This window comes from Natator depressus, chromosome 2 (assembly GCF_965152275.1).
Source record: "Natator depressus isolate rNatDep1 chromosome 2, rNatDep2.hap1, whole genome shotgun sequence".
NCBI classification, from domain to species: Eukaryota; Metazoa; Chordata; order Testudines; family Cheloniidae; genus Natator; species Natator depressus.
In genome coordinates, this window is record NC_134235.1 from 256,105,390 (window position 1) to 256,132,491 (window position 27,102).

A 27,102-nucleotide genomic window follows, 5' to 3' on the forward strand; every position below is an offset into this window, starting at 1 on the left:
TGGAATTAATTTGCAAACTGGATACAATTAACTTAGGCTTGAATAGAGACTGGGAGTGGATGGGTCATTACATAAAGTAAAACCATTTCCCCTTGTTTATTCCCCCCTCACACCCCCCACTGTTCCTCAGACGTTCTTGTCAACTGCTGGAAATGGCCCACTTTGATTATCACTACAAAATGTCGTCCCCGCCGCTGGTAATAGCTCACCTTACCTGATCACTCTTGTTACAGTGTGTATCATAACACCCACTGTTTCATGTTCTCTATGTATATAAATCTCCCCGCTGTATTTTCCACTGAATGCATCCGATGAAGTGAGCTGTAGCTCACGAAAGCTTATGCTCAAATAAATTGGTTAGTCTCTAAGGTGCCACAAGTCCTCCTGTTCTCTTCTCAAAACATGTCACACAAGCTATACAAAATAAGCTTTTATATATTGTATACAAAATAAAAGTAGAAAGGATCACAGTGTGAATTAAAATGAAACAGGAACATGTAATTTAATAGATCTAGAACATTCTACATATTTTGCCTATATCCTCCCCCTACCCTTTGAATACCGATTGTCATCTTAGGCCTGAACCTCCAAAATGCACAGACACACACCTGGGTCTATGCAGAGCTCCACCAACTGTGTGGGGCTCTGTGTGGGCCCAGGGGTCCACCTGCACATATCTCACTGCAGGATCAGGGTCTTAGGTTGTCAGCTCCTCGGTGAAGGGCCTATCTAGGTCTTCTTGTTTTTGCAAAGAACTTAGCCCAATGGTCTGATCAGGACTGGGGCTTCTAAGTGCTAACATAACAGAAATTGATTTGTGATGCTTTGTGAAATAATTACAGCTAAATTGTACATCAACTTATCCAACAAGATTGAATTCCCTTGCAGTAATCTCACTCGCGCAGGGGGAAAAGAGAGGTGAAAAAAGAGGTGAAAGTTACTTAGGTTATTTACTAACCCCTTCTCCTTTTATGTATTATCAATTATTAGTTTATTAATTCATTTAAGTTTGGATGTTTAGAAAGATTCTGCACCTCATACATGTGATCTCACACCTGGAAACTGGAATAATGGATATTGCTCATTAACACTGACCCATGTAAAACAAGTATTACCCATTGACATCTGGTGTTCCCACCACCACACATACATTTACTGAAATAATACAATCAGTGATTTAAAATACGAAATAGTTTAATTATTTTTATAACTGTAAGTGTTACCCAGAACATACAACAGGTCTTTTCAGTGAATTACAAAAAAAACCCAAACAAACAAGAAACACCTTGCATATAGAACAGCAGCTGATAAGTAACATGAGTTGAACTGAATAAAACAATAGTTGTAACTATTTATTAGCCACCTACATACAACACAACTGATTTATTTAAATAAGGAAACAATCACATACATAAAAAAAATGCTAGAAAATTACACTGGCCATGATTTATTACAGGATTCTCATAAATCTGTGACTTTCATACATGTAATACAAACCTTAGCATCTCTTTCTACTGTTGTACCTTTTTCTTAATATAAACCATATTTAAGTGTACACATCATGGTAGGTTACATTACACAAGTGAACACAATCTAGCCGCAAGCCTCCCTGGTATTCCACATAAGAGAGCTGTCTAACCGAAAACAAAAAATGCACACCAAATTCACTAGTTAAGGTGTATCAACTTTCTAAAAAGCAAAGTATGTCCCAACAGAAATCTGTGTAGTATAAATAACCTTTTTTAAAGTTAAGTGTTACACAAGAGGTAGAAGTGATATTTTTGCAACGTTCATTAAATATCCAGTTATTTTACAGAAACACTGAAATGAGCCTAAATTGACTAATCATTAAGTATTAACAATTGACATCTTGCTTCTTTTAGTTAAATGTATACTTCCACTTATTTCTGTTGGGTCTACTAAATGGATTAACTCACAATAGCTTTCTTCAGTAATATTTCACTAACAGTGTAAAATTTGTTTTTAATTAAATGAGATTGACCAACATACATGTAAAAGATATACTTCAGACACTAAACAGTATATTAAAATATAGACACTATTAGTCTTTGTATATGTCATAAAAATAAAAGTAAACTTATTTTCCCCATATATATTGGAAATAGCCTAATTTTGTGGGGGAAAAAAACCCTAGGTTCATTAAGTTATTACTGTGCATACACAAGTTTTAGACCAGTTTTATTTTGTACAGTAAAAAATGTAAAGCAACCTTTATCTGGAATTGATTTTTTTAAAGTTGACACTGGTCTATCCTTGCTCTCATTAGTTAGCTTTCATATAGTATATGCAAACAATTTCCTTTTTAAAGCTTATCTGGCAAATAAGAAGCAGAGGAATTATAGTTTCAGTTCCCCAATTCTAAAAAAGTTGCTCAAAACTACTTTATTCCATACATTTTCAACTTCTAACAACAAAGGCTAAATAAATACATTATAATGCACCTTATTTTTTTGCACCTTTAATTGTAGTATTGCTAAGAAAGAAAAATGAGTCACCACGCTATAAAATTGACAGATTTGGTTGCACTATTAAAAAGTAAAAAACTAAAGAAAAAGAAAGTGCTTTTTAAAAGCAAATTGTAAAACAATTTATCATAAAAAAGTAACTTCATAGATACACAGTTTTTCCTTTTATAATTATTTATACATTTCCACAAAACAGAAAAGTGCTGGTGATTGAGAGATAAAACTGCACAAGAAACAAATCAAGATCTTAACACGGTTAAGGCTGTATTTCTATCCAGGCAAATCAGGATAAAACAAGGTGCAAATTTCTCAAAAGCCTATTGATTTAACTCAGCCAAAGCATCTTACAGTAGGTACATTCCTCAGCTTTAAATGAAAGCAGACTATTCCTCCTAACTCCAAGATGTTACTATGTTTAAAAACCTTACAATAAAGTTAGGAAAAACATACGTTTCTGGAGTTTCTTGGTACCTAATGTTCAACATGAACTGCAAAGCCTGTATATACAAAAACTTAAATAGTAAAGACTTAGGTCAGTAAAACAGTAAACCCAACTGAAGTCAGTATCTGGCAAAACTATTGACTTCAATGGAAGCAGGATCGTGAACAATTTCTGTGTAGCCTTAATTTCAAATGCATTTACATTTAAAGACACATTTGAAAGTTAGCTCCTCCATCGTATCAGCCTAATATACCAGAGTGTGGTGTTCCTGCTCTCTTTTTCAGTTGAGGTCAACTCTTGCAGAGTTGAAAAAGAATCCTGAACTCAAGTCTTCACAAATTAGCGGAGTCCTGCACATTTTACAAAAGCCAATTCTACTCAAATGTCCTGAACAGAAAGGAGAATTAATTTAAAGCTCACTTCTCAGACCCTACAAAAAAACACACCAGTCATCTTTTGGATTGCCTCAGAATCCATCATTTTGACATAAAGCTGCACAGAGCACAGATAGAAAATGAAACCAGCTTTCAGAGCAGGTCAGAAAATGGCATTGTGTTTTATATTATCCTTTAAAAATAATTCTAAATACTGTATAGCAATTAAAAAAAAAACCAAAAACACATCCAACTTCCTATAGGCCATCTCCTTAGTTCAGTGAGAACCAGTAGCTGTGACTTCACAAAAGGATGTGTTCCGAGAATGTCACATTGAGTAGTGTTGAAAGCTATGGTTTCAGGCCGAGGGGAACTGAGATGAAAAAACCCGAACGTTAGTTATGTGCTAAATGCCCTTCACTATCAGGGACATTGAGCACAAATGAATTTTACTTCATTTAGAAAAAAGTATCCATCACTGTTTCCACAAATGGAGGAGAGCAAAAGGCAGAAGATGAGGCCCTGTAGAAAGTACCTGGTTTGTTGTAAAGACTTCTTGATCCTGGAGATCCCCTCTGTTGGGACATGGCACCATACAGAACAGCCACATTCCCGGACAATCTCACTTCCCTTAATGCTGACAAATTAATACTGATCTCAGTGTTAACTTACACCAGTTCTATCACAATAGCTTTACTATCATCGGGACTCTGGGGATGTAGAGGAGGAGAGGCAAAGGCACAGGTGCTAAACATATTGGTGGAACAGTACTCATTTTGCAGCAGGCCATATACTTTCTGTGGGGGGAACAAAAAAGTGGAAATAGGAAACAACCACAAGCTTCCAGTCCACTATCGGGGGAATAACCCATAAAAGGGATGTTAGCTTGTGATTTTTAAGTCTATACTGTATTGTGTTATCAATTTAGGATCTTAAAGTTTCAGCCCTATTCTAATAAAATAAATACAATTGTATTTTAACTAACATGATCTGAACAAGAATTCTTAAACATTCTGCACTCTTGGAACTGAGCTGACTAGTATTGTGGACTAGCCGCAGTGAACACTCAGCACCCTCATCTCCACACTTAACCGCACACCTGAAATGTGCGAGCCAATTAGAAGAAAAAAGGACAGGATGGGGTGAAAACTTTTGAAACAGAAAAATTCACCGTATACTGTTTGATTGCTCCACAAACTGAAAAACTCACACACCGCTATCCACTTTAATCCAGACTGCTAACTAATAACCCAGGTCTGCTTCCCCTGAAGTCAATAACATGAGACTAGGGTTAGGCCCTAACAAACCAGAAAGGAAATGATATTTATTCACCTGAAGCTCTGAATGGAATATGTATGGAAACTGCTTTTCATTATCAAGTCAAACAGTAGTCAATTAGGAACACTATATGACTGCACAGAACTATTGTAATCCCAAACTTACACTGGTAAACTTCCAAAAGACTGTATTTCCCCCCTGAAATATAGAAGAATGTGTAGCAAACCTAAAACTGAATGGAAACGTCTTGAAAGAATTTTTGTTTTTACATGTCAATGATGTTAATTGTTTAAGTATTTCAAGAAATGGGCAGAAAAATTTCCATACTAAGAGGACCATCAGATAGTTCACATTTTAAGAAGAATACAGGCCGGTCAAGTCAAAAAGAATTAAATGTGCACATGTTGCATTTGTGGGCAACACAACTAAACTCTGTTATGAATACACTTGACTTGTGGCAACTCTCAACAGCTATGGTGCCTTACACATGTTAAAGAGTCCGTAACTGGACAATCAAATATTATGCAGGAAAAACACTAATACCATATGCTACGTTAGCTATAGTCAAATGCAGCTACATTTAACCCCTTTAAATGTATTATTAAATTGCAACAGAAAGCTAAAGTGAGCATACACAGTTACTTACCGTTTTTGAAAAATAAGACTTTTAAAGGCACATTAACTATATTATGAACTGATTAAGATCACATTCCTGCACAATAACTTACATACAAACAATACAATAAGGACCTAATATGCCCAATACATTCAATACTACAAAACAATCCTGCAAGACTACAAATTATTCTGTAAATAGAAATGCAAATCAAGACTTTCAAATACTATGTTAACAGGAAACAGAAATCGTAACTTAAATTCCAACAACTCAAATACTGTAAACTCTGAAAATGTTTCAAACCACCAACTATAGCTTCACAAAAACACATCTGACCTTCAGATATTAGTGCAAACAGATTTTGCACACGCGCACACACACACACACACACACACAGACAGCACTGAAATAATTCTCTTCAGTACCAATTTTTAGTTTTAGACTAAGGCTTAAAAATATCCACTGAAATGGATTAAGTTTTCTTTAGAAAACGTGGAGCGTACTTTTAATAAGATTCTGCCTTCTAATGATTCCTTTGTTTAATCAGTGGATCAAAATGAGGCTTTAGTGACTTCCTGTTCTACAAAATGATGCACTCATCACCTCATTACCATTAACAATGGTACGACCACTGGTACTATATTGGTACTAATAGAACTATAAGACTACAGATGTTCTAGAAACATTCACAGGTCCAAAATTACAGACTGTTTGGAATATTTAGCAAGTACATGTATATGCAAACAGAATTATATATTTATCAAGAAAGTGTCAAATTCAATATCATAACATCATGAAACACAGATAAATCTTCATTTTAAGTCTTTGAACTTTTTCTCTGTCCTCAACATAATTATTTTTTAAAACAAGAACTGCTCTCCAAAGCCATTCATCAATATACTAACACCTAAGAACACACTTGGTAATTAGTACATTTTGAAAGACAATCTAACATTAAGACACGATTGATAAAGCATTAAAATACTCATATGAATATGAATTATTCATCCTTTTCTAATTCTTACTCTGTACATTCACATTGATACGTAACACTTCTGATTGTCTAAGCCCCAGAATGAAGACTAGTAAATAGCAATTAAACATATGAAATCTTCTCATGCTAAAACAAATCAAACAAACAGCTTTGGTAACCTAGTATAGTTAGCTTTGAGTAAATACCTTGCAAACATCCCTACCCCTCAAAAAACCCCTATATACTGTGTGTATTTATATATATAATATACATAGTTCCTGAGTAAATCATTAAATCTGATTATTAGGAAGGTTTGGCAAAAGACCCAACTGTATATTATTAAAATAGAATTTTAAATAAACATTTAATCAAACATTAAAATAAATATGGAATGTTTCTGAAAATTAAAATACCATAAACATATTATTAACCATGTAATTTTTCATTAAGTGCATACTTACTGTTTTTAACCATTAGGCATCAGTAAATCTAAGTCTGAGTAACAATTTTATGTTAACTGCCAACTGTATTTTAATGCAATATACTGCAACTCTAAAAATTCCTTAAATTAGTTCTTCATTTATTTATTATGTAAAAATTTTGCCACAAGGATTATACTATGGGAACTTTTGGTTTAGATTAGTCCAGCTGGAAACTTTTAATTGGCAGAACAAGCAGGTCATGTAACTAACATTAAACTCTGATTATTCCAATCAGACTCTTGGCAATTACCTGAAAGATTTGACACCCTGTCACAATAGCAAAGCAGAAGTGTGGACTATTCAGTGTTGAGTGACAGTACAAACAATTACATTTTTTAGCAATCATTCTGGCACTTAAAAGAATACATAATGGTGCAAAACCCCCAATAATTATGGAATACCCTTTAAAAATGACATTTCTAAAGAATGCTAAATTTTAAAACTAACAAATGAAGAAAAGAATCAAAATTAGCTTAGCCACTCACTGGTTTCTCAGATCATGGCTTGGGTCACAGCTGATACATAGCTTTGGCTAAGTGGTCAAGAAAATGATCAGCTATTGCCCAGTTCCCCTTATTAATAAAATCTTTATCTTACATAGAAGACACTGCAATACCAGCAATATTAAAACTGCAATAACACTATTACAAGAAATATTTGTCAACACCAGAATCACAGTAATAAAATTGCAGCACTGATCAGTTGAGTTATCCTTATTTTTTCTGATAACCTAGCAAAAAAAGTTCTCCATAGCACAATGCAATTCACTTTCTTCCTTTTTTTTTTTCTGCACAGTTATTCAGAAATCTGTATGGGTTCCTCATGTTTCTCTTTTTTGCTTCCCTGGTCTTCAGGATCTGCACTATTTTTTTCTTGTGTGCTTGTGTTTCCTGGGCAAAGCTCTTGCAATGCCCTTTCGACCTCCTCCTGTTTCACTGGAGTGCTTAAGGAGGTTTTTGGTAGAGTCATCTGCAGTGCACACCATAAAGCAGTACGAGCCTTGCGTGTGGAAACAGCTAACTCTTTAATGGCAGCTGCCAGAGCAAGAACATCTACAAAGACAAGAATATGCAACCACATCACAACAGAACTAATAAACCACCATGACATCTATTAATTAGACAAAAATCTCTTGAATTCGGCCAACACTTTGTATTATAGTAATGACAGGTTTCAGAGTAGCAGCCGTGTTAGTCTGTATTCGCAAAAAGAAAAGGAGGACTTGTGGCACCTTAGAGACTAACCAATTTATTTGAGCATAAGCTTTCGTAAGCTACAGCTCACTTCATCGGATGCATTCGCCATAAGCTCCACTGAATGCATCCGATGAAGTGAGCTGTAGCTCATGAAAGCTTACGCTCAAATAAATTGGTTAGTCTCTAAGGTGCTACAAGTACTCCTTTTATTATAGCAATGTAATTCCAAGAAACCGCGGGAAAGATTGCACCCTGTTATTAAAGAACCACATTTCCAATATTTCTTTAGTTATAGTCTAGGCTTTCCAATACACCGAAGTTATGAGATAAATTCAGACTCCAGAACACGGGCTGTTGGTGACAAATGGTGCTGACATACAAAGCAGGGGAAAAAAAAAAAGGAACTTTGTACTAAAAATTTCCTTTCCTTCAAGATAGTGTGACAACTTACATGTTATCATTCACTGAGTTCAGCCCATTCACAACAAAGGAATTATTGAACACCCTACAGGAGATTTAATCCCAAACCTGCAAGTCCTATACCAGGGGTCAGCAACCGGCGGCACCCATGCCAAAGGCGGAACACAAGCCGATTTTTACTGGCACGCTGCTGCCAGCCGGGGTCCCGGCCGCCGCCCCTGCTCAGCCTGCTGCCAGCCTGAGTGAACAGAACCCCAGGCCGGCAGCGGGCTGAGCGGGGCCGGTGGCTGGGACCCCGGCTGGCAGGAGCTGGCGGACGGAACCCCAGACCAGTGGTGGGCTGAGCGTCTCAGCCCGCCCTCGGTCTGGGGCTCTGTCCGCCGGTGCAGTGTGTTAAATTTCTCCCCGTAGGCATGTGCTACTTGCGGAGCACCAGGACTGGCATCCGTAAATAGTACACCGTCAGTAGCACATTCCTATGGAAAGAAATGTAATACACTACACTGGGTAGAGAAGGCTGTGCCCCCCCAAACAGCCGGCCCACTTCCCTCCCCCGACTGCCCCCCTCATAACCTCTGACCCATCCAACACCGCCCCTGCTCCTTGTCCCCCCCTTCCTGGGACCTCCTGCCCCCTGACTATCCTCCTCAGAACCCTCCACCCATCCAATCCCCCTGCTGCTTGTCTCCTGACCACCCCCTCCGGGATCCCGCCCCCCTGCTCCCTGACTGCCCCGACCCCTATCCACAGCCCCGACCCCTGACAGGCCCCTTGGGACGCCCACGCCTATCCAATCACCCCTGTTCCCTGTCCCCTTACCATGCCGCTCAGAGCATCAGGACTGGCAGCCGTAAGCGGTACACTGTAAGTAGCACATTCCTATGGGGAGCAATTTAATACACTACACCCATCCCCGCTCAGCCTGCTGATGGTCTGGAGTTCTTAAAATATGTTCTCTCACCCCTTATCAAAAGTTACACTACAATTAGCTTAAAAACTTGAAAACGTAAAAACTTTGTCTGTATATTACAGAAATCGTTAAAAATGTATAATGTTAATACATACATAGGTTTGATGAAACAAAGTAGTTGTACTTATATGCCTGCACTTAATTTGTGTTTTCGATGATTTACCTTCTAAAAAAATCTTGCATGTCTCGCACCCCCAGAAAGGGCATCCTGCACCCCCAGGGTGCGTGCACCCCAGGTTAAGAACCACTGCACTAAACTGGTAAGATCTGCATTTTAATTTAATTTTAAATGAAGCTTCTTAAACATTTTAAAAACCTTGTTTACTTTACATACAACAATAGTTTAGTTACATAATATAGACTTATAGAGAAAGACCTTCTAAAAATGTTAAAATGTATTACTGGCACGTGAAACCTTAGAGTGAATAAATGACGACTTGGCACACCACTTCTGAAAGGTTGCCGACCCCTGTCCTATACCTACCCTTCCTGCTTGGTTTTAAAAAAGTAAACTGGAGCTTCACCTGACGGAGATAGCCAATGCCTCACTCAGTGAGTAAGTCCACCCTTCATCCTTCAATCATAGACCAAGAAATACACCCTGGATGCACTCGAATTGGCTAGTATCCACTATGAAATCTTTAGGGTTCCCAGCAAGCTAGCAATAAATCACTTTCAGTCTCATTGATCTCAAACCAAGATATCGGCCCCTAAGCAATCTGGATTTACCCACGAACATGGAGCAAAAACTGTATTATTGGCACAGATGTTCTCTTGATGTAGACGGATGGAGGGCAGCCTCCCACCTTTATCCTGGCTCTCTCTGCAACATTTAACATGATCAATCACGATATACTGCTCTGTGTAACATACTTATTCCTTGTGGATAATCATAACAATTCAAGAAATCACAAAGGAGAAAACACCTTGAAAGACTAACTCTTGTCTTGTCTCCTTGTAAGATCTAATCTTCAGTTTGCCTGTATAGGATGAGCGGTCTTTCTTGTTGCATCTGGACCGGTTGAAAGGAGATACAAGATTTATAGTATATATGGTCTTTCTGGAGAACATGTGTGGAGGTAGACAATGACTTTGTCCTACTTGAAATTCTCCGCCATTCTTGTCTGGGTTACACAGATCACAATCACCACTACGAAAGTAGCTACTGCTTGCTTGAAAAATATAACCCACGGATGAAGCCAAAGCTGCCTTTTAACTCGTGCACTACCCACGAAGGGTCTGGCTGGAAATGTGATTGGGGCTAGCATGAATAAAACTGCCAGAGATATTTGTCATTAAAAAGCCTATTCTTTTGTCCTTGTTTGGGATAAGTTCCTCCAAACACGCAATTGCAGTGGAAGTCTACAAGAATCTGTCTACTCACTCAAATGTGGATTTTTTTTTATTACAGCTTTTCCAGTCTGTCTGACATCTTTAAGAGGAAAAAGTCCACAGGATCAGGATGGTCTTATTTTTCAACTGAGACTGTGGACTCCACTTTTGGAGTCTGGACATACGGCCTTTTCCATGTGGAATTTACTTACTTTCAATTAACTGCCGAATACAACTTCTGTTCTTGGCGGTGAACTCGAACTCTTCAACACCAAGATCTGGGGGTAAAGCCTGTTCTTTTCACTGCTAGCAGGGAAGTACTAGCCCACAATATGCTTAACCTTAGGATCCTGGGCTTCTATCTTACACAAAGAGTTATCCTCCTCCCTCCTCTTCCTTTTTTTTTTAAACAAAGCAAAAACAAAGAAACCCAACTTTTCTTTTTCTTTTTTTTGGTGCCTCCAAATTGCATAGATGGGATCCCAACAAAAGAGGTCTGGTTTTGATTCACCAGTGCACTTGACTCCTGTCATCAAACAGTCTTGCTTGCTATACCTCGGCAGAAGCTGCCAATCAGGCCAAATTTGTAGTGGTTTTGTGACAAACAAAACATCAATTAATAAGCAGTGTAAGACCAAGGAAATTTTCACTGAGTAAGCTAAGAAGGATGAAAGCCCACTCTCAATCACTATTAATGACGAAGCTCAATTTGTTAAAATGAGTACAACCTAATTAAGGATGGTGAATTGCTTACTTGGCAGATATTTTTGTTTGGTATCAATTCCCAGTCATAGGCTACCTTTTTACAGAGATAACTCTCATATCCCCTGCCTGTTAAAGAGCAGTATGCATTGAAACAAGTAGGAATTCATCCAGAGTCTTTACCAAAAATCTGATTCTTTAATATAATAAAGAGGGCTTTTTTTTTTTAAACCGAGAAAATATCTTGTGACAAGAAGGGGTCTAAAAATCAACAACACAAAACAGAATAAAGTCTATGTAGAAATTACCTGATACAAGTGAGGGGGATTTTTCTCTTTTAAAGTCAAAGGCACACATATAGAGAAAGTTTCTGTTTAAGGGAGTAAGTCTACTTGTTACCATTAAAACAACATTTAAAATGTGTTACAAATTGAACTGAATACAAATTGGAAAAAAAACCCAATTTTTAGAACTACAAAGCAATCAAAAGTATTTACCTTTTTCATTATTATAGCGAGGTGCTCCTTGTCTCTGTGGATTGGCAGCATTGACAATCTCATCTTTCCGCCTCGCTTGTGTAACATGAATGGCTTCTAAATGATGTTCCAGAGTTTTGGATATATTCCCATGGACAGGAGTACCGCGAAGCCTTTCCATTTTTCCTATTAAGGTGAACACCTAACGAATATATTTCAAAAACCAAAAACAGTTAATTTTTTAAAATCCTACACAAAATATAATAAACCCACAAACATATAACCTGATGTTACTAATCCCTGCAGAAGATTCCATGCTGTAAGTATGCTTACTCTGGCCTGTTCTCGTAACTGGTCCACAATCAAACGATCCACTCGTGAAGGGTTAGCAGGAAGTCGAGAAACAGGAGTGTTATTTGAGCTAGATACCCGCTTTCCTGGAAAGTTTCTTGCAAGATCAGCTTCAGTCTGAAGAGAAAACACATACCTTTAAAATATTTAGAACGGAGTTTCATCCTATAGCCTAAGCTTTTCTATTTTTTCACTACTACATGGATGGATGAGATGTGTTTGCTGTTTAAGTCTCTGGAGGCATTTAAAACAATACGAAGTCATGATTAAACTTTAAATTGCCAACAACTGGCTGTAAATATAAGGGGTACTTCCAAAAATTCCAAGTACTACTTTAAAGCATAAATCTAGAATCAACATCTGTAACCAACAAACAAAATTACCTTTACAATGTTAACCAGTCTTGGGTACAGATACAAGTAAACAGAAGGATCTTGCACAGTCCTTGGAAGGTTAAACTGTAGCTTTGTCACACCAAATTAGAGATGTGAATTCCCAACTGCCTACTGATAACATTTTGTTAAGGGCTCTCAGATGGTCAAATCCAGGAACTACTAGCAAGTACATGAGATGTCCTCAATTGCTGCAGTGGTTGTGTTTGAAACCCCCAAGGATAATCCCAGGTTTAACATATTGGCTTTGAGAAGATATCAGCCCTGAAAAGTCATCCACATGGACATGAAACTCACCTATGACTACAGGCCTAAGCAAAGCCCAATACCGGGCAGATAAAGATGGGACAAAGCCAAAATAATATGTTTTAGAGTGACATATCTCTTATATTTGAAGTCAGATATAAACAACCATCCTCTTGGCCCTCCCTCAGTTCATGCTGAACTGAGTACTATCCAAAAATAGCTGGACTAATAAAGGCCCTGCTTTATCAACCATTCAGGCTTTAGCTGTACATGTCATATCAGTGGCCTCTTCCATGATCCATGGATAGTGGTAACTATTGGCTACCAAACTTGCACTGAACAACATGAACCGAAGAATAGGATCCATGCCACCAGATAATATAAGACCTTTGGCCAAAGAGGGTACTTGGTTAAGCAAGCACTGGTGTCAGGTGTAATTTAGTTCAAGAAAATTACTGCTGAATAAGCGGTCCTAACTCCTGTGCCGCTGAAAAATGAAAGGTGAACCTCAGTCTCACGCACAATTGTACGACATTCACACTGTTTGGTATCTTCTTACAATTTTGTATACTCAAAATAGATGGTTGTAGATGGGGGCTCAAAATATTTAGAGTGGAATTAAAGTCACAATATTTCAAAAAGGCGGCAAGACTGGCTCCTTTTTACCAGTAAGATGCAGGAATTTCTACTCTACCTAGCTGTTCCTTTATAATCACCATCCTACATACAAGTCTATCATGGTATATATTATTACCTTTTTCCTCTCCTTCTCCAGAGCTCTCCACTGTTCATAACACTCCTCCAGTCGAATATGAAGCTCATTAGCAGGTCCACTGCGATTTCTTGGAGGCCTATACTTGTTAAAAGGAGTTGGAAAGGCAAAGTATGGCGCACTTAATTCCCCACAAAATAGGTCGTTAATGAAGGGATTCAAATGGTTAAAATCATCATAGTGAAAAAGATCAACAAGTTCCGAGAATGGAAATGGTGATGGAGGAAAAGCAAAATTATTTGCTGATGGAAAAGGATGGGGATTAAATGGAGTAAAATTGGGATTTTGCTTAAAATCAGACATTAATGGGAAAGAAGGAAGAAAAGAAGGATTGATGAAATCTGACACGTTGCCACCATTCTGTTCTTGCTTCTTTCGGAACATGTTGAACTGTTGCTGATTTTGCCCTGCATACCCAGGATGGGGTATCCAATTCCTTCTACCTCTTCTTTCATCTTTATTACAGTTATCTTGGTTTTGCTTTTTGCGAAACCTATGATACTTTTCAGACTCATCACTTGCAGAATTCTGCTGTGTTAACCAGTTGTGTGACAAATTAACGGGTATTTTACGATACTGGCCTTTATTAGTCAATGAATCATGCTGGGAATGTCCAATAGGTTTAATTTGTTTCTGATTTTCTGCAAAGAAATTTGAACCCCCCAAGTTACTAGGAACACTATTTGATATTTGTAACCTTCCATCTTTCCTTGAAGAGGGCACTGGTGACAACTGTGAGTAATAAGAGGGCTGGGTTACAGACTGATGTGTTGGAGATCCACTGGACATAGTTGAAACCCCAGAAGAGGACTGTGGGCTTGTTACTACTTGGTTTTGCTTCCTATATGCAATATCTGATGTAGAAGTGGGACTTAAGATTTTACCATCCAGCCACGTATGTCCACGGTAAGGTGAATGAAAATTTCCATTTTGTTGAGCAGTTTTTACAGATAAATGATATTCAGAAGGTTTACGAGAACATTCTTTAGGATTAATATGGCTCTTACATTCAGAGTTATTACAGGTTTCTCCCAAATTGAAGCTATTATGGCCATTTTGTAAGTGAGTTTCCTGTGGGTTTCTATTTGTTCCTCCAGGAAAACTATTTTCTTTAGTAAATGGTTGATTGAAAAAATAGAGCGATTGGTGAATAGATGGCTGTGATTTATGAGAAGTTGTAAAATCTTCATATCTTTTAGAAAACAAATGGTTGTCCTGGAACACTTTGCCCCAAGTGCCATTAGCATCATTGGAGTACTTTGCTTGCTCTCGTTTGTCATTTTTCGTAAGTTTGCCTCTTGCTCTGTCAGTTTCCCAATACTCTTTCTGAATACCAGTGCCATCTTTAATTCTGCACTGAGAAGAAAAATTACTAAAATCAGAGCAGTTCTTTTCACTGTCTCCATTTAATTTCATCTTATCGTAATTGCACACGTCCTGATTAAATTGTACATTCTGAAATGCTAATCCTTCTTGCTGAATTACGGCATTATTTTCAAAAGCAGAATTTTCAGGGTAAATGTTCAAGATATCATCAGATGGCTGAGTATAAGGGTCAGAAGGAGAAAGCCAAGACTCTATAAGATGAAGGTCTTCAAATCCTCTGTGTAAAGTCTCCACATCAGGTGACTTTTCCAAGTGTCCTTGATAATAGCTCTGTGTGCCAATCAGGTTTGGAAAATCTTTACTTTGTAAAGGGTGCTTAGAAGACAGACCTGAGAAGTCACCATTGTTTCCAATGTCAGATGCCCACATAGGGGGAAACAATCTCGACAGAGAATTCCTGTAACAAATAGAATTGCACTTTTAAGAATGACCAAACACATTTATGTTACATTATAGCTTTGTTCAGAGTTTAGTGTTTTTTCAAAATGCAAAGCTACTACTAAAACCTTTGCTAAAGATATAATTTCAAGAAGTTTTGTCACAGAAATCAGCAATAAAAAACTACTAGTGTACTAGACTGTTGACAGCCTATAATTATTTCCTAAAGTCTATTTTTTATTGTTTTTTCTAGTCACATTTTGGTGCTTCAATCACTACTACTATTTGCCCTTCATAATCTTCAGAGACTTAATTATTCATTCTTTAAGAGTTTCTGTATTGACATTTGAACTTATATAGCACTTTCCATAGAAAGATTCCATAGTATTCTAAAACAAAATTAAGCCTCACAACATCTCCGCAAAGTTGATTCCATGTTCTCCAGTAATTCTTATTTCTTTAATTACATTTTCCTTGTTCAAAAGTATGTTTTTGCCCCCACCAAGAAAACATTTATTTAAATTCCTTGCTATAAGGTTTTCTAATCATTGTTTTAAATATACACATCATCCTGCTCGATGTTTAACAATATTCGTAAGCCGTCAGATACAGATTTGACTCCTGTAATAGTTGAAAATGTCTGATGGCCTCCCCTCTTAGCAATCTTCTATGACAGGGGTGGCCCACATGTGGCTCTTCAGAAGTTAATATGCGGCTCTTTGTATAGGCACCGACTCCAGGGCAGGAGCTACAGGTGCCAATGTTCCAATGTGCTGGGGGGTGCTCACTGCTCAACCCCTGGCTCTGCCACAGGCCCTGCCCCCACTCCACCCCTTCCCGCCCCCTCCCCTGAGCCTGCAGTGCCCTCGCTCCTCCCCCCACAGCCTCCTGCACACCACAAAACAGCTGATCAGGAGATGCGGGAGGCGCTGATCGGCGGGGCTGCCTCAGAACATGTTAGTCTACAGGACCTTAAGTTTAAAATTTGCTTTAAAAATATTTCATTAGTGGGTTGCTGAAGATTATAAAAATCACATCTCTAAAAAATCCTTGCATAGATTTGTAGATGCACAATCTGAGTATTCATCTTTAGCCTTAAATGCTTGGCTCTTCAGACATATAGTTTTTTAAATAAATCCTTCAAAAGGCCACCCTTATCTAAGATACACATGCGAGCCTGGGCTGCCATCAGGCATAGGGGCACCAGTTTAATAATATTGCATAGGGCCCCATAAATCCTAAGGACAGCCCTGAGAGGAGGGCAACAAAAATGATTAGGGGGCTGGAGCACAAGACTTATGAGGAGAGGCTGATGGAACTGAGATTATTTAGTCTGCAGAAGAGAAGAATGAGGCGGGATTTGATAGATGCTTTCAACTACCTGAAAGGGGGTTCCAAAGAGGATGGCCCTAGACTGTTCTCAGTGGTAGCAGATGACAGAATGAGGAGTAATGGTCTCAAGTTGCAGAGGGGGAGGTTTAGGTTGGATATTAGGAAAAACTTTTTCACTAGGAGGGTGGTGAAGCACTGGAATGGGTTACCTAGGGAGGAATCTCCTTCGTTTGAAGTTTTTAAGGTCAGGCTTGACAAAGTCCTGGATGGGATGATTTAATTGGGTATGGGTCCTGCTTTGAGCAGGGAGTTCGACTAGATGACCTCCTGAGGTCCCTTCCAACTCTGATATTCTACGATTCTATACCCAAAATAAGGGCTCTTCTTGGGGACAATCAAAATTATGGCTCTTATCACTATGCATTATCAGTATATCATTGCTTCTCTTTATAAAGGAAAGACACTCCAAAATTCATGACAGTAATAAAAGGGAGTACCTCCTTTGCTGGTGTATTCCCACAACTTTATGATATTGTCTTTTGAATAAGCATCTCATCAGTATAGCACTCAAAGTGCCATATTATTTTCTTCTGTTCCATACAAATATTTTTTGCATTTGGAAAACAAAAATGGTAGAAATTTAACTTTCATGTTCCTACAATATAATCTGTATAGATCCCACTAGCAAACTTCATCACAGTTGTATAATTAAAAGTATTATTTAGTCAGGACCCAAAAGTATGCTAGGTACCTTGCAGAACATAAATCTGGTCCCTCCTCCCAAATAGTTTGCAGTCTAAAAAGACAAGACAGATGGATGATATGGGAAGAGATACAATACTAATGTTTTGCTTCTGATGTTATCCCTGTAAGTTTATTGAAGAAAAAAAAAAATACTGATTTGCAGGACTGGCTATTGTTCGGAGGGGGGGGGGTATTTTTTGTTTTCTTAGATATTATAGTTTATAAATCCTGGAAATATATAAACAATTCAAAGCATTCTGAAATGTATTTGTATGTGTAGATATAAAAATCTTAGCATTTTATATTGATTGATCGGTGCTGCTAAATCATTTTGAGGAACTGGCCTCCAACTGAAGAATTTTGCCATAGCATTTGGTAAGATGCCTTTTCCACTCAACTAAAACAAATGCAGACGGTATTATAATGTTTTTTTTAATAGCCTTGTGTACATATCGTTAAAACCCCCACTATAAAACCTTCTACATTTGTCTTAGTTGAGTGAAAAAGGCTGCCTATGCCACAGCAAAATTCTTCAGTTGGAGGCCATTTACTCAAAATGATTTAGCTGCAATGATCAATCAGTTCAAAATCCTGAGATTTTTATAGTACCTAGAAATACAAATATATTTCAGAATGATCTGAATTATGACCTACCTTTACCTTCAGATATATCCACAGTCATAATAATAAAGTTACTCTTAATAAAACTGAAGTAATGAAAGACATGCATTTCTCTTTCCAGTTGCCATCTGCTGGTAGAAGGATGAACAGAAGACTGCCTTTCTACTTTAGTTTATTCCAAGTAAGTACTAGTAACAGATCTTTCCCATTTAACTTGATGATAGCTTATTTAAATATCTTAAAACTCAGTACTATGTCAGACAACACATAAGTTGTCTTGTCAAATGTCTACTGTTATGTAAAATATACAAAACTTACTTTAAAATGTAAGACATACAACACCATGCAAGTTTTCAGTATAAACTTACCAATCTGTAACAGGTTCTGGCTTGTTTGGCTCCTCTAGGATGCTCGACACTAACCCAAACATATCTGGGCCATTGCCAGAGTAAGACAGATTTATCTGTGCCCTGAAAAATAAAACACAGACAAATATGATCCTGTCTTCAGGAGAAAAAGCCACCAATGTGTTTTCTCTTCACAAAAGTTTACCTTCTGATTTCTTTAGCAGTAACATATTATAAATATAGGAGGAGAAAAAGAAGCTTCCTCACCCACCAAAAATTAATGCAATAATGTTCCTTGCAGATGAGAAGCTAAGTATTATCTTCTATCATACCTTTGATGGTAAACACTATTTGAGTAACTAGCATGTTTTAAAGCATCAGGATCATGGCCCCTTGTGCAGATCTCAGCCCTCATGCACAAAGCATTGTTTTTGGTTTCTAGAATGTTTACAGGGGAATGGGAAGGAAAGAAGATGGATGGATGGGATGTCATCTGCCTCCTTGTCACCTTTTCCTCCCTCTTCCCCAGAACAGCCTTCTGTGGAGATAAGAGTGGGTGGGGACTGAGCAGACATAGTGATCAATAGTGATCATAGTGATCAATGGCTCCATGTCTAGTTGGCAGCCGGTGTCAAGTGGAGTGCCCCAGGGGTCGGTCCTGGGGCCGGTTTTGTTCAATATCTTCATAAATGATCTGGAGGATGGTGTGGATTGCACTCTCAGCAAATTTGCAGATGATACTAAACTGGGAGGAGTGGTAGATACGCTGGAGGGGAGGGATAGGATACAGAAGGACCTAGACAAATTGGAGGATTGGGCCAAAAGAAATCTGATGAGGTTCAATAAGGATAAGTGCAGGGTCCTGCACTTAGGATGGAAGAATCCAATGCACCGCTACAGACTAGGGACCGAATGGCTAGGCAGCAGTTCTGCGGAAAAGGACCTAGGGGTGACAGTGGACGAGAAGCTGGATATGAGTCAACAGTGTGCCCTTGTTGCCAAGAAGGCCAATGGCATTTTGGGATGTATAAGTAGGGGCATAGCGAGCAGATCGAGGGATGTGATCGTTCCCCTCTATTCGACACTGGTGAGGCCTCATCTGGAGTACTGTGTCCAGTTTTGGGCCCCACACTACAAGAAGGATGTGGATAAATTGGAGAGAGTCCAGCGAAGGGCAACAAAAATGATTAGGGGTCTAGAGCACATGACTTATGAAGAGAGGCTGAGGGAGCTGGGATTGTTTAGTCTGCAGAAGAGAAGAATGAGGGGGGATTTGATAGCTGCTTTCAACTACCTGAAAGGGGGTTCCAAAGAGGATGGCTCTAGACTGTTCTCAATGGTAGCAGATGACAGAACGAGGAGTAATGGTCTCAAGTTGCAATGGGGGAGGTTTAGATTGGATATTAGGAAAAACTTTTTCACTAAGAGGGTGGTGAAACACTGGAATGCGTTACCTAGGGAGGTGGTAGAATCTCCTTCCTTAGAGGTTTTTAAGGTCAGGCTTGACAAAGCCCTGGCTGGGATGATTTAACTGGGAATTGGTCCTGCTTCGAGCAGGGGGTTGGACTAGATGACCTTCTGGGGTCCCTTCCAACCCTGATATTCTATGATTCTATGACATGAAGTGGGTTGCAACACTCCTGTGAAGAGTAGGAGGAACAACACCCAACATCCTCCAACCAGCTCCATGAAAATTACTACAAAAGGATACATAGGAATTGCGATACTGGATCAGACCTAAAGTCAATCTAATCCAGAATCTTGTCTCTGACAGTGGCCAGCACCAAATATAACAAGATGTAATAACCTACTGTGTTCTGCGCCCCCGCACTCCCAACTTTAGGTCTGACTGTGATCTATAATAGTCCGAGATTGGTTTAATGTCTGTTCCACCAATTTTTAACCTAATTATAACTCTGGATATTCTTGATATCTGTTTTAAGTATCCAATCCTTTTTTTAATCTTGTTAAATTCTTGCCTCAACAACTTTCTGTGGTAGCGACTTCCACAGCTTAATTACACATTGTGGGAAATATTTCTTTTTTGGCCACTTAATCCTCAACCTGGCCTACACCTAAACTTAGGTCAATGTAGCTATGTTGCTTAGAGGTTTGAAAAAAAGTCACACTCCTGAAAAACATAACTAAGCCGACCTAAGCCCTAGTATAGACACCAACTAGGTCATAGGAAGAATTCTTCTGTCAACCTAGCTACCACCTCTCAAGGGAGTGGATTTAAAAAAAAGAACCTTTCCATCACTGTAGAAAGTATCTACACCACAGCAGCGCAGGTTCAGCTGTAATATTTGCAATGTAGACATAGCCCTTTGCTTCCTAGCTCCTCCTCAGATTTTGATCCGTAACAATACTTCGCCTCTCAGTCCATGACTACTTTGTTTTTTTTATTGAGGGACCTGGTCAAAGGCTTTTTTGGTAGTTCAGATAAACATCAACTGTTTCTCCTTTATCCACTACCTCACTGACATGTTCAAAGAATTGTAAGACATTAATGAGACATTTTCCTTTGAAGAAACCATGCTGGTTAAACCCTATCATATCATGATCTTTCAGACATTTTGTTTTCCCTTTTAAATGATCATTTCAATAAATTTGCCAGGTACAGATGCAAAGCTTTGTGAACTATAATTCCAGTCACTCACAGACCCTTTTTAAAATATATGTACAAATTTGCTGCCCTCCACTCCTGTGGAACAGTGGCTTATTTAGATACCATTCAAGCTAGCTTTGATACCTGAAAACATACTGGAACAAATTATTAAACAATCCCACTGTAAGCTCCTAGAGGATAATAGGGTTATAAGTAACAGCCTACATGGAGTTGTCAAGAATGAATCATACCATATTAACCTAATTTCCATTTTTGACAGGGTTATTGGCCAAGAAGATAGGGGGAAACTGTAGGTGTGAGATATCTTGATTTTCTTATGGCTTTTGACACAGTCCCACAGGACATTCTCATAAGCAAACTAGGGAAATGATTAAATTACTATAAAGTGGGTAAAAAAATGGTTGAAAGACCATACTCAAAGAGTAATCAATGGTTCTGTGTCAAACTAAGGGATGTATGTAGTGCCTACAGAGCTTTGTCCTGGGTCTGCTGCTACTCAATATTTTCACTAATGACTTGGATAGTAGAGTGAAGAGTATGCTTATAAAATCTGAAGATGCCACCAAGATGGGAGGGATTTTTAAGAACAGGTTAGACAAACACCTGTCAGGAATGGTTTGTTATGTAGTCCTGCCTTTAGTGCAGGGGACTGGCCAAGATGACCTATTGAGGTCCCTTTCAGTCCTACATTTCTATCATTCTTCCCAACATTCTCACCAGTGAAGACTGATTTTAAAAAAATCATTTAGCTTCTCAACAATGCCTTTATCTTCCTTAATCTCTCCCTTGAATCCAGTGAGTGACATCATCTGGAGTTCTTCACTCCCCACACAAGAAGACTCTTGGAAACACCTGAGGAACAAAGACTAAACTGGGGGAAGTGCTGGACCCAGGCTAAAGGGATTTCTAGCCTGTGAATAAAAGACCTGGGGATTCCAAGCTGTAAAGCAAGTGCTGCTTGCCCCTTAAGAATCTGCAGCTTGCTTGTATCATTTCTCTGGGTGAGAATCTGCTAATTCATATCCAATCTATTTAGTATATTAAGATTAGTTTGCGTTTTTTAGTTATTTGCTAGGTAATCTGCTTTAATCTGTTTGCTAGCATTTATAATCTATCTTTTGCAGTTAAACTTGTTTTTGTTTTAATCTAAACCGGTGAGCTTTGACTGGAGTGCTCGGGGAAAATCTCTGCTTGGTTACCACAAGTGTGCATTGTTCTCTTCACATTGAGGGAGAGGTGGACCTGGTATTAAACCCATATACTGGCCAGATTTGACCATGGCAGGACGGTACTGCTCTGGTGTCCCAGGCTGGGAAGCTGGTGGTTAGAGACCCTGCGTGTAACTGCAGCTGGGCGTGTCCCTACCTGGGTGAAATGCTGGTGGAAGTGTGGGAATGGGTCTGCAGCTTGCCACAGCAGCACAGTGTGAGAGGGAGTCTAGGCTTGTGGGTACTTAGTGGGACCCCAGTTCCAGGTGGCACCCCGGGGGGAACCCATCACAGCACCTATTCTTTCTTAGGCTTCCTATTTCTGATGTAGTGAGTTACAAATACTAAAATGAGATATTTATATTGAAAATGCAGATGATGTCATCATGGGTATCAAGTGCCAATAAATTACTGTGGTAGTTAGCATAATACAACCCCGAAGTAAGAATGCATGCCATAGACAACACCGGAAACAGAGATGGAAAGAGCACAGGGGGAGGGAGGGAGAGGTCTGCATTTATATAACTTCTCTGATTGTTAACAGCTGCCTATATATTTCTAAAGCTACCATACAGATACACTAAATATTTCAACAGATGCACATATTTATCTTAAGATGACTAAGATAAATGTGAGATAGCATGAGTGCGCTCATTTAAATGTCCGGTATATAAGGGGAAAGGAAATAGAACAGGGTAATAGGAATATGAAAGAAAACAGAAGTAGACAAAAGAAGGGGTAATACAGGGCCAGACTAGCCTAACAGCAGGCAGCTGCAGCAACAGTTTCATAAGCCTACTGAATGACTAGGGTAGGAAAGATTAGATGGGAAAAGTAGCCCAGGCCTAGGAGAGTAGCCCAGGACCAGAGTGCAGACTGTGGCGTCCATTAAAAACTTTAATTTAATAGTTAACATGATTCCTGTCTATCGATACTTAATATAGGCTGCCCACCTTGATGGGAGAGAAAGTGAATCAAGTAAACCATGTTGAGATTGGAACATCCCGTATTTCAGATCTCTTCTGCCACTAATAAAAAGTTGCTCAATGGCTATCCTACACCACTGGTTGAGCTAGTAAATTTTAATTACAATGTAACAAAATCATCTAGCAGCGCTAAATCTGTGATGCAAGTAGTAAGTGAGGGCCCTCAGGGCTGCACAGGCATCTCTGGTGAGTTATGTAAACAGAGGGAGAGAGAGAGACTAGACTAGACTAGACTAGTGGTTTTCAACCTTTCCTGACTACTGTACCACTTTCAGGAGTCTGATTTGTCTTGTGTACCCCAAGTTTCACCTCACTTAAAAACTACTTGCTTACAAAATCAGACATAAAAATACAGAAGTGTCACAGCATACTATTACTGAAAAACTGCTTACTTTCTAATTTTGTCTGTATGAAATTTTAGTTTGTATGGACTTTGCTAGTGCTTTTTATGTAGCCTGTTGTAAATCTAGGCAAATATCTAGGTGAGTTAATGTACCCCCTGGAAGACCTCTGCATACCCCTGGTTAAGACTATAAATCCCAGAAAGCTGGCATATGCATGCTTATGATATGGGTGGTGGAGAAGTTCCACACACATATGTCCCCTAACCTTCATCCATTTGTACCGTTCAGTAACAAGAGGAAGAAACTGGCATTCACTGTACCCCTGCTGTTACAGAAAACAGCTCCCTCTGTCACCAAAAAGAGCCATAATGATGTGATGTAACAAGGAAACTTTTTCAAAAGGTAAATAATTGTCATTATACAAAGATCAAGATTTGTCTGATACTTGACTTTCCCATTACGTTCCCTAATAAGGAAATCTTAGGTCACATATTAAAAAAGTATAACCATGATTTCCAAAGTTATTTGATAAATACTACTCAATGCAGGTAATTTATTGGCCATGAGTTTCTGTAGTTATCCCATAACTTCTTCCTTTCAATACTCAAACACTCCTACCCAATTAAACTTTCAGTCTTACAGAAAACAGCAAACAGCATAAGATTATACTTATTTAATACCTTTTTTTGGTGCAGTCTTGTAAAGAAGTTGCTGTGTTGGTATCATCTCCACACACAGACCAATTACTATATAACCGGGATGATTCCAGGGGTGGTGGTGTACTTGTGATCCCTCCTAACAACGGGGAGAATAACTGAGTGTCCATTTTTTGTTTCTTGCCGTTTACCTAAATTGAAAAGAGAGTGAACAGTTTTAAAATGTGAAGAGTTTATGTAGGTGAACAATAAAGGGCACCTCTTTTGAAAAAAAGGAAGTTTGTTTGTTTTTTAAAAGAGGTAATATTTTTTCTTTCTGAAAACTTTGTTTCTGCAAATCCATACCTATGATTTTTTTAAAAATCAGATGTGTTATTTAAATCGGATTTTTCTTTTTAAAAATAAACCTATTTAAAATTAAATTTGAAATTGTGACAACTTATGTTAAGGCCTAAACTTAGTATAATCTATCAAAATTAATTAACTAAATAATATTCAAGCAGCACATGTTTATGCTGAAATTTTAACGAAAGTCAAACCACTGAACTGGTGGAATTCACTGTGCTAAGCACTTGGAAGTGCATTTGTTGAAGTGTTAACCAGATTTTGATAACAGAAGCCACTTACACAGCTGCAGAGAGAATATTTTCTTTATTTCAGTTTATTCAACTAGTTCGTTAAATGACTACTTCACTGAAAGCTGAGAAATGGATTCAGAATTTAAGAAAAGAAAAAAGGCAGGAAAACTTGCTTTCCCCCCCTTTCCAGTCTATGCATAAAAACTAGGTGAGAAAGGACGAGAGCTATGGTTTCTAAAATCTAAAGGAAATGGTAACCAGAAACAATCAGTTCAATTAACTACCTACAGATAATACTTCCTTTGTTTATCAAATCAGGTTTAAATGCAGAATATATTTTGATAAAGTTACTTTTTAAAAAGTACGCAGCACATTTAAAGGTAGCTTTACTTAACCAAAGATAATTTTAAAATGCTGTTTGGGGCATCGTAATTCAACTCCAGTTTTCATCCTAATGGAGCTTGACACAAATCACAAGTAAAAATAAGCATGGGGCATGCCACAACTCTTCAGCTGGCTCAAGGGTACTCTCACCGATTGGCATGGCCAAACAGACTTGAGAGACTGGATGCAGAATATCAAATAATTTGAGAGAACTTTCCTGAATGACTTTGAGGAGTATATCTAAGGTCTCCACCATCATTTTAAAGGAGGTCCTGACTTGCCTTGAAGTTAGGCTGTGGAAGGAGCAGATGGTGCTATAGCCTTATTTGGTGACGAAAATAAACTAGCCAAAGGAATGCGTTGGTCCCTCATTGTCCTCCATGAGGTTCCTGTTCAACTTCCTGGACGAGCTCCGGTCAGAGAGTTACCTTAGATGGTTCTTTAGGAAGAGGTGATCTATTCTCAGACATGAATCTAGATGAATAAGAAGCAGGAAAATGTTGAGGATTCCATACTGACCTGCATTCCAAGACTGTATTCCATACAGGAAAGGCAGATAATGCCACAGGATGTAAGGTGCCTGAAACCTGTCAGAAGTATGGGATCTATGACAAGAAGGACTCCTTCTTAGCTCTCTTTCAGGAACCAGTCTAGGAGAATGAGGAGAAAATCTACAAGAAGCACTTCTACGGTCATAAAATGAAGATACAGACTAGCAGAACTCCATCCAGAATGGTACATACTATCTGAGGGGTTGTAACAGACTGTGGAGATCTAGACTCTAGTTATTGAAAAATAGATATTGGTACCACAGATAACTGTCTCAGGGAGATTCTTTCATAATCAATACCTTTGGTTCCCATACCAGAAGGGACTTGAATCCAGTAGATATTAGAGAATATCAAAGACAGGAGATTCTGGTATTGGAGTGATCACTATTATCCTAGAGGTTGTAAAGGCAGCATGCATTGAGAGAGGAATCAGTACCAAGGTAGACTGAGCTCCATGGTACCAGTGTGGATGTCTCAGTAAATTGGGATCTTTTTATTAAGGTGTGGTACTGAAGAATCTGTGGCAGACAGCACCAATGGTATCAGTACCGAAGAAGTAGTATTGGTCACTGAGAACTGTCAACACAGTACCAAGTGGAAGAAGGCCTTCCCTAGTCCCTGAAGACTCACGGTGCTGATCAGATTTGGAAGGAACGAGCTTGGAGACATCAGAGCAATGAGTCTTAGACCTCTTCTTAGCTGGTGCCAAGGACAGTGACCAGTGCCAAACACCATCTGAAGATCTCTGCTCCTTCCTATCTTGAGCAGGAGGAGTCAGACTGACTGACCTGAAGAGGACTGAAGAGAAGGCTCAGCATGTTTTTGAGAAGCATGAGGTCTCTTAGAGCAGTAGGCATGCTATCCAATATGAGTAGCATTGCTGGTAGCTGAAGCACTACCAGAAACTAGCTTTAAAACAGCAGATTGATTTTGATGAGGGACTTCAAATTTGGGAAAACTCCTCACTGACCTTTCCATCAGAAACATTTTTCAAAGGGTATCTATAGCTCCCTGCATGCACGTAGAAAAAGATTTGCAAACTGAACATTTGTCCGTAATAGTTCCCCTAAACAAACAAAAAAAAGGCACTTAGTATGTCCATTGTTTGCAGGCACAGGTGATTCACAGGCAGTGCAGATTTTAAAGCCCAAAGACAGTGTCAGCCATCAGACTTGCACCTCAATACCAGGGGAGACTCGAACAAAGAAAATACATTTTGCCTTTTTTTTTTTTTTGGGGGGGGGGGCAATGGGCACTAAATAAAAATGTATAGGCTACAAAGAACAGTAGTTAACTCACTAAGTAACTACCCTAAACAACCTAAGAAGCTACAGGGAGGCAAAAGGACACGACGTAGCTCTGTCTTGCTGCCATTAGCAGCAAGAAGGAATTGAGTGGCAGCTGGGGCTGCTCACTCTTTATATCCTTGGGAGGGGCATGAGGGAGTACA

General features: G+C 38.7%; 1 protein-coding gene across 5 annotated transcripts in view; it reads right to left on the reverse strand.

Annotated features, from left to right (window-relative positions):
- Window positions 1-1,226: 1,226 nt before the first annotated feature.
- The window catches only part of LOC141983356 (meiosis-specific coiled-coil domain-containing protein MEIOC-like), a 52,589-nt gene continuing 26,713 nt past the window's right edge, over window positions 1,227-27,102 (reverse strand). For 4 of the 5 annotated variants that reach the window (XM_074946418.1, XM_074946419.1, XM_074946417.1 and 1 more), the window contains exons 3-8: window positions 24,164-24,330; window positions 18,338-18,439; window positions 13,491-15,291; window positions 12,081-12,215; window positions 11,769-11,949; window positions 1,227-7,703 (exon numbers count right to left, since the gene is read on the reverse strand). In XM_074946418.1, the coding sequence (XP_074802519.1) occupies window positions 7,447-7,703; window positions 11,769-11,949; window positions 12,081-12,215; window positions 13,491-15,291; window positions 18,338-18,439; window positions 24,164-24,330 (2,643 nt within the window). In that variant the 3' untranslated portion in view covers window positions 1,227-7,446. Of the gene's footprint in view, window positions 7,704-11,768; window positions 11,950-12,080; window positions 12,216-13,490; window positions 15,292-18,337; window positions 18,442-24,163; window positions 24,331-25,382; window positions 25,561-27,102 lie in introns of those variants that run through there. The other variant, XM_074946421.1, reaches the window with a different exon arrangement.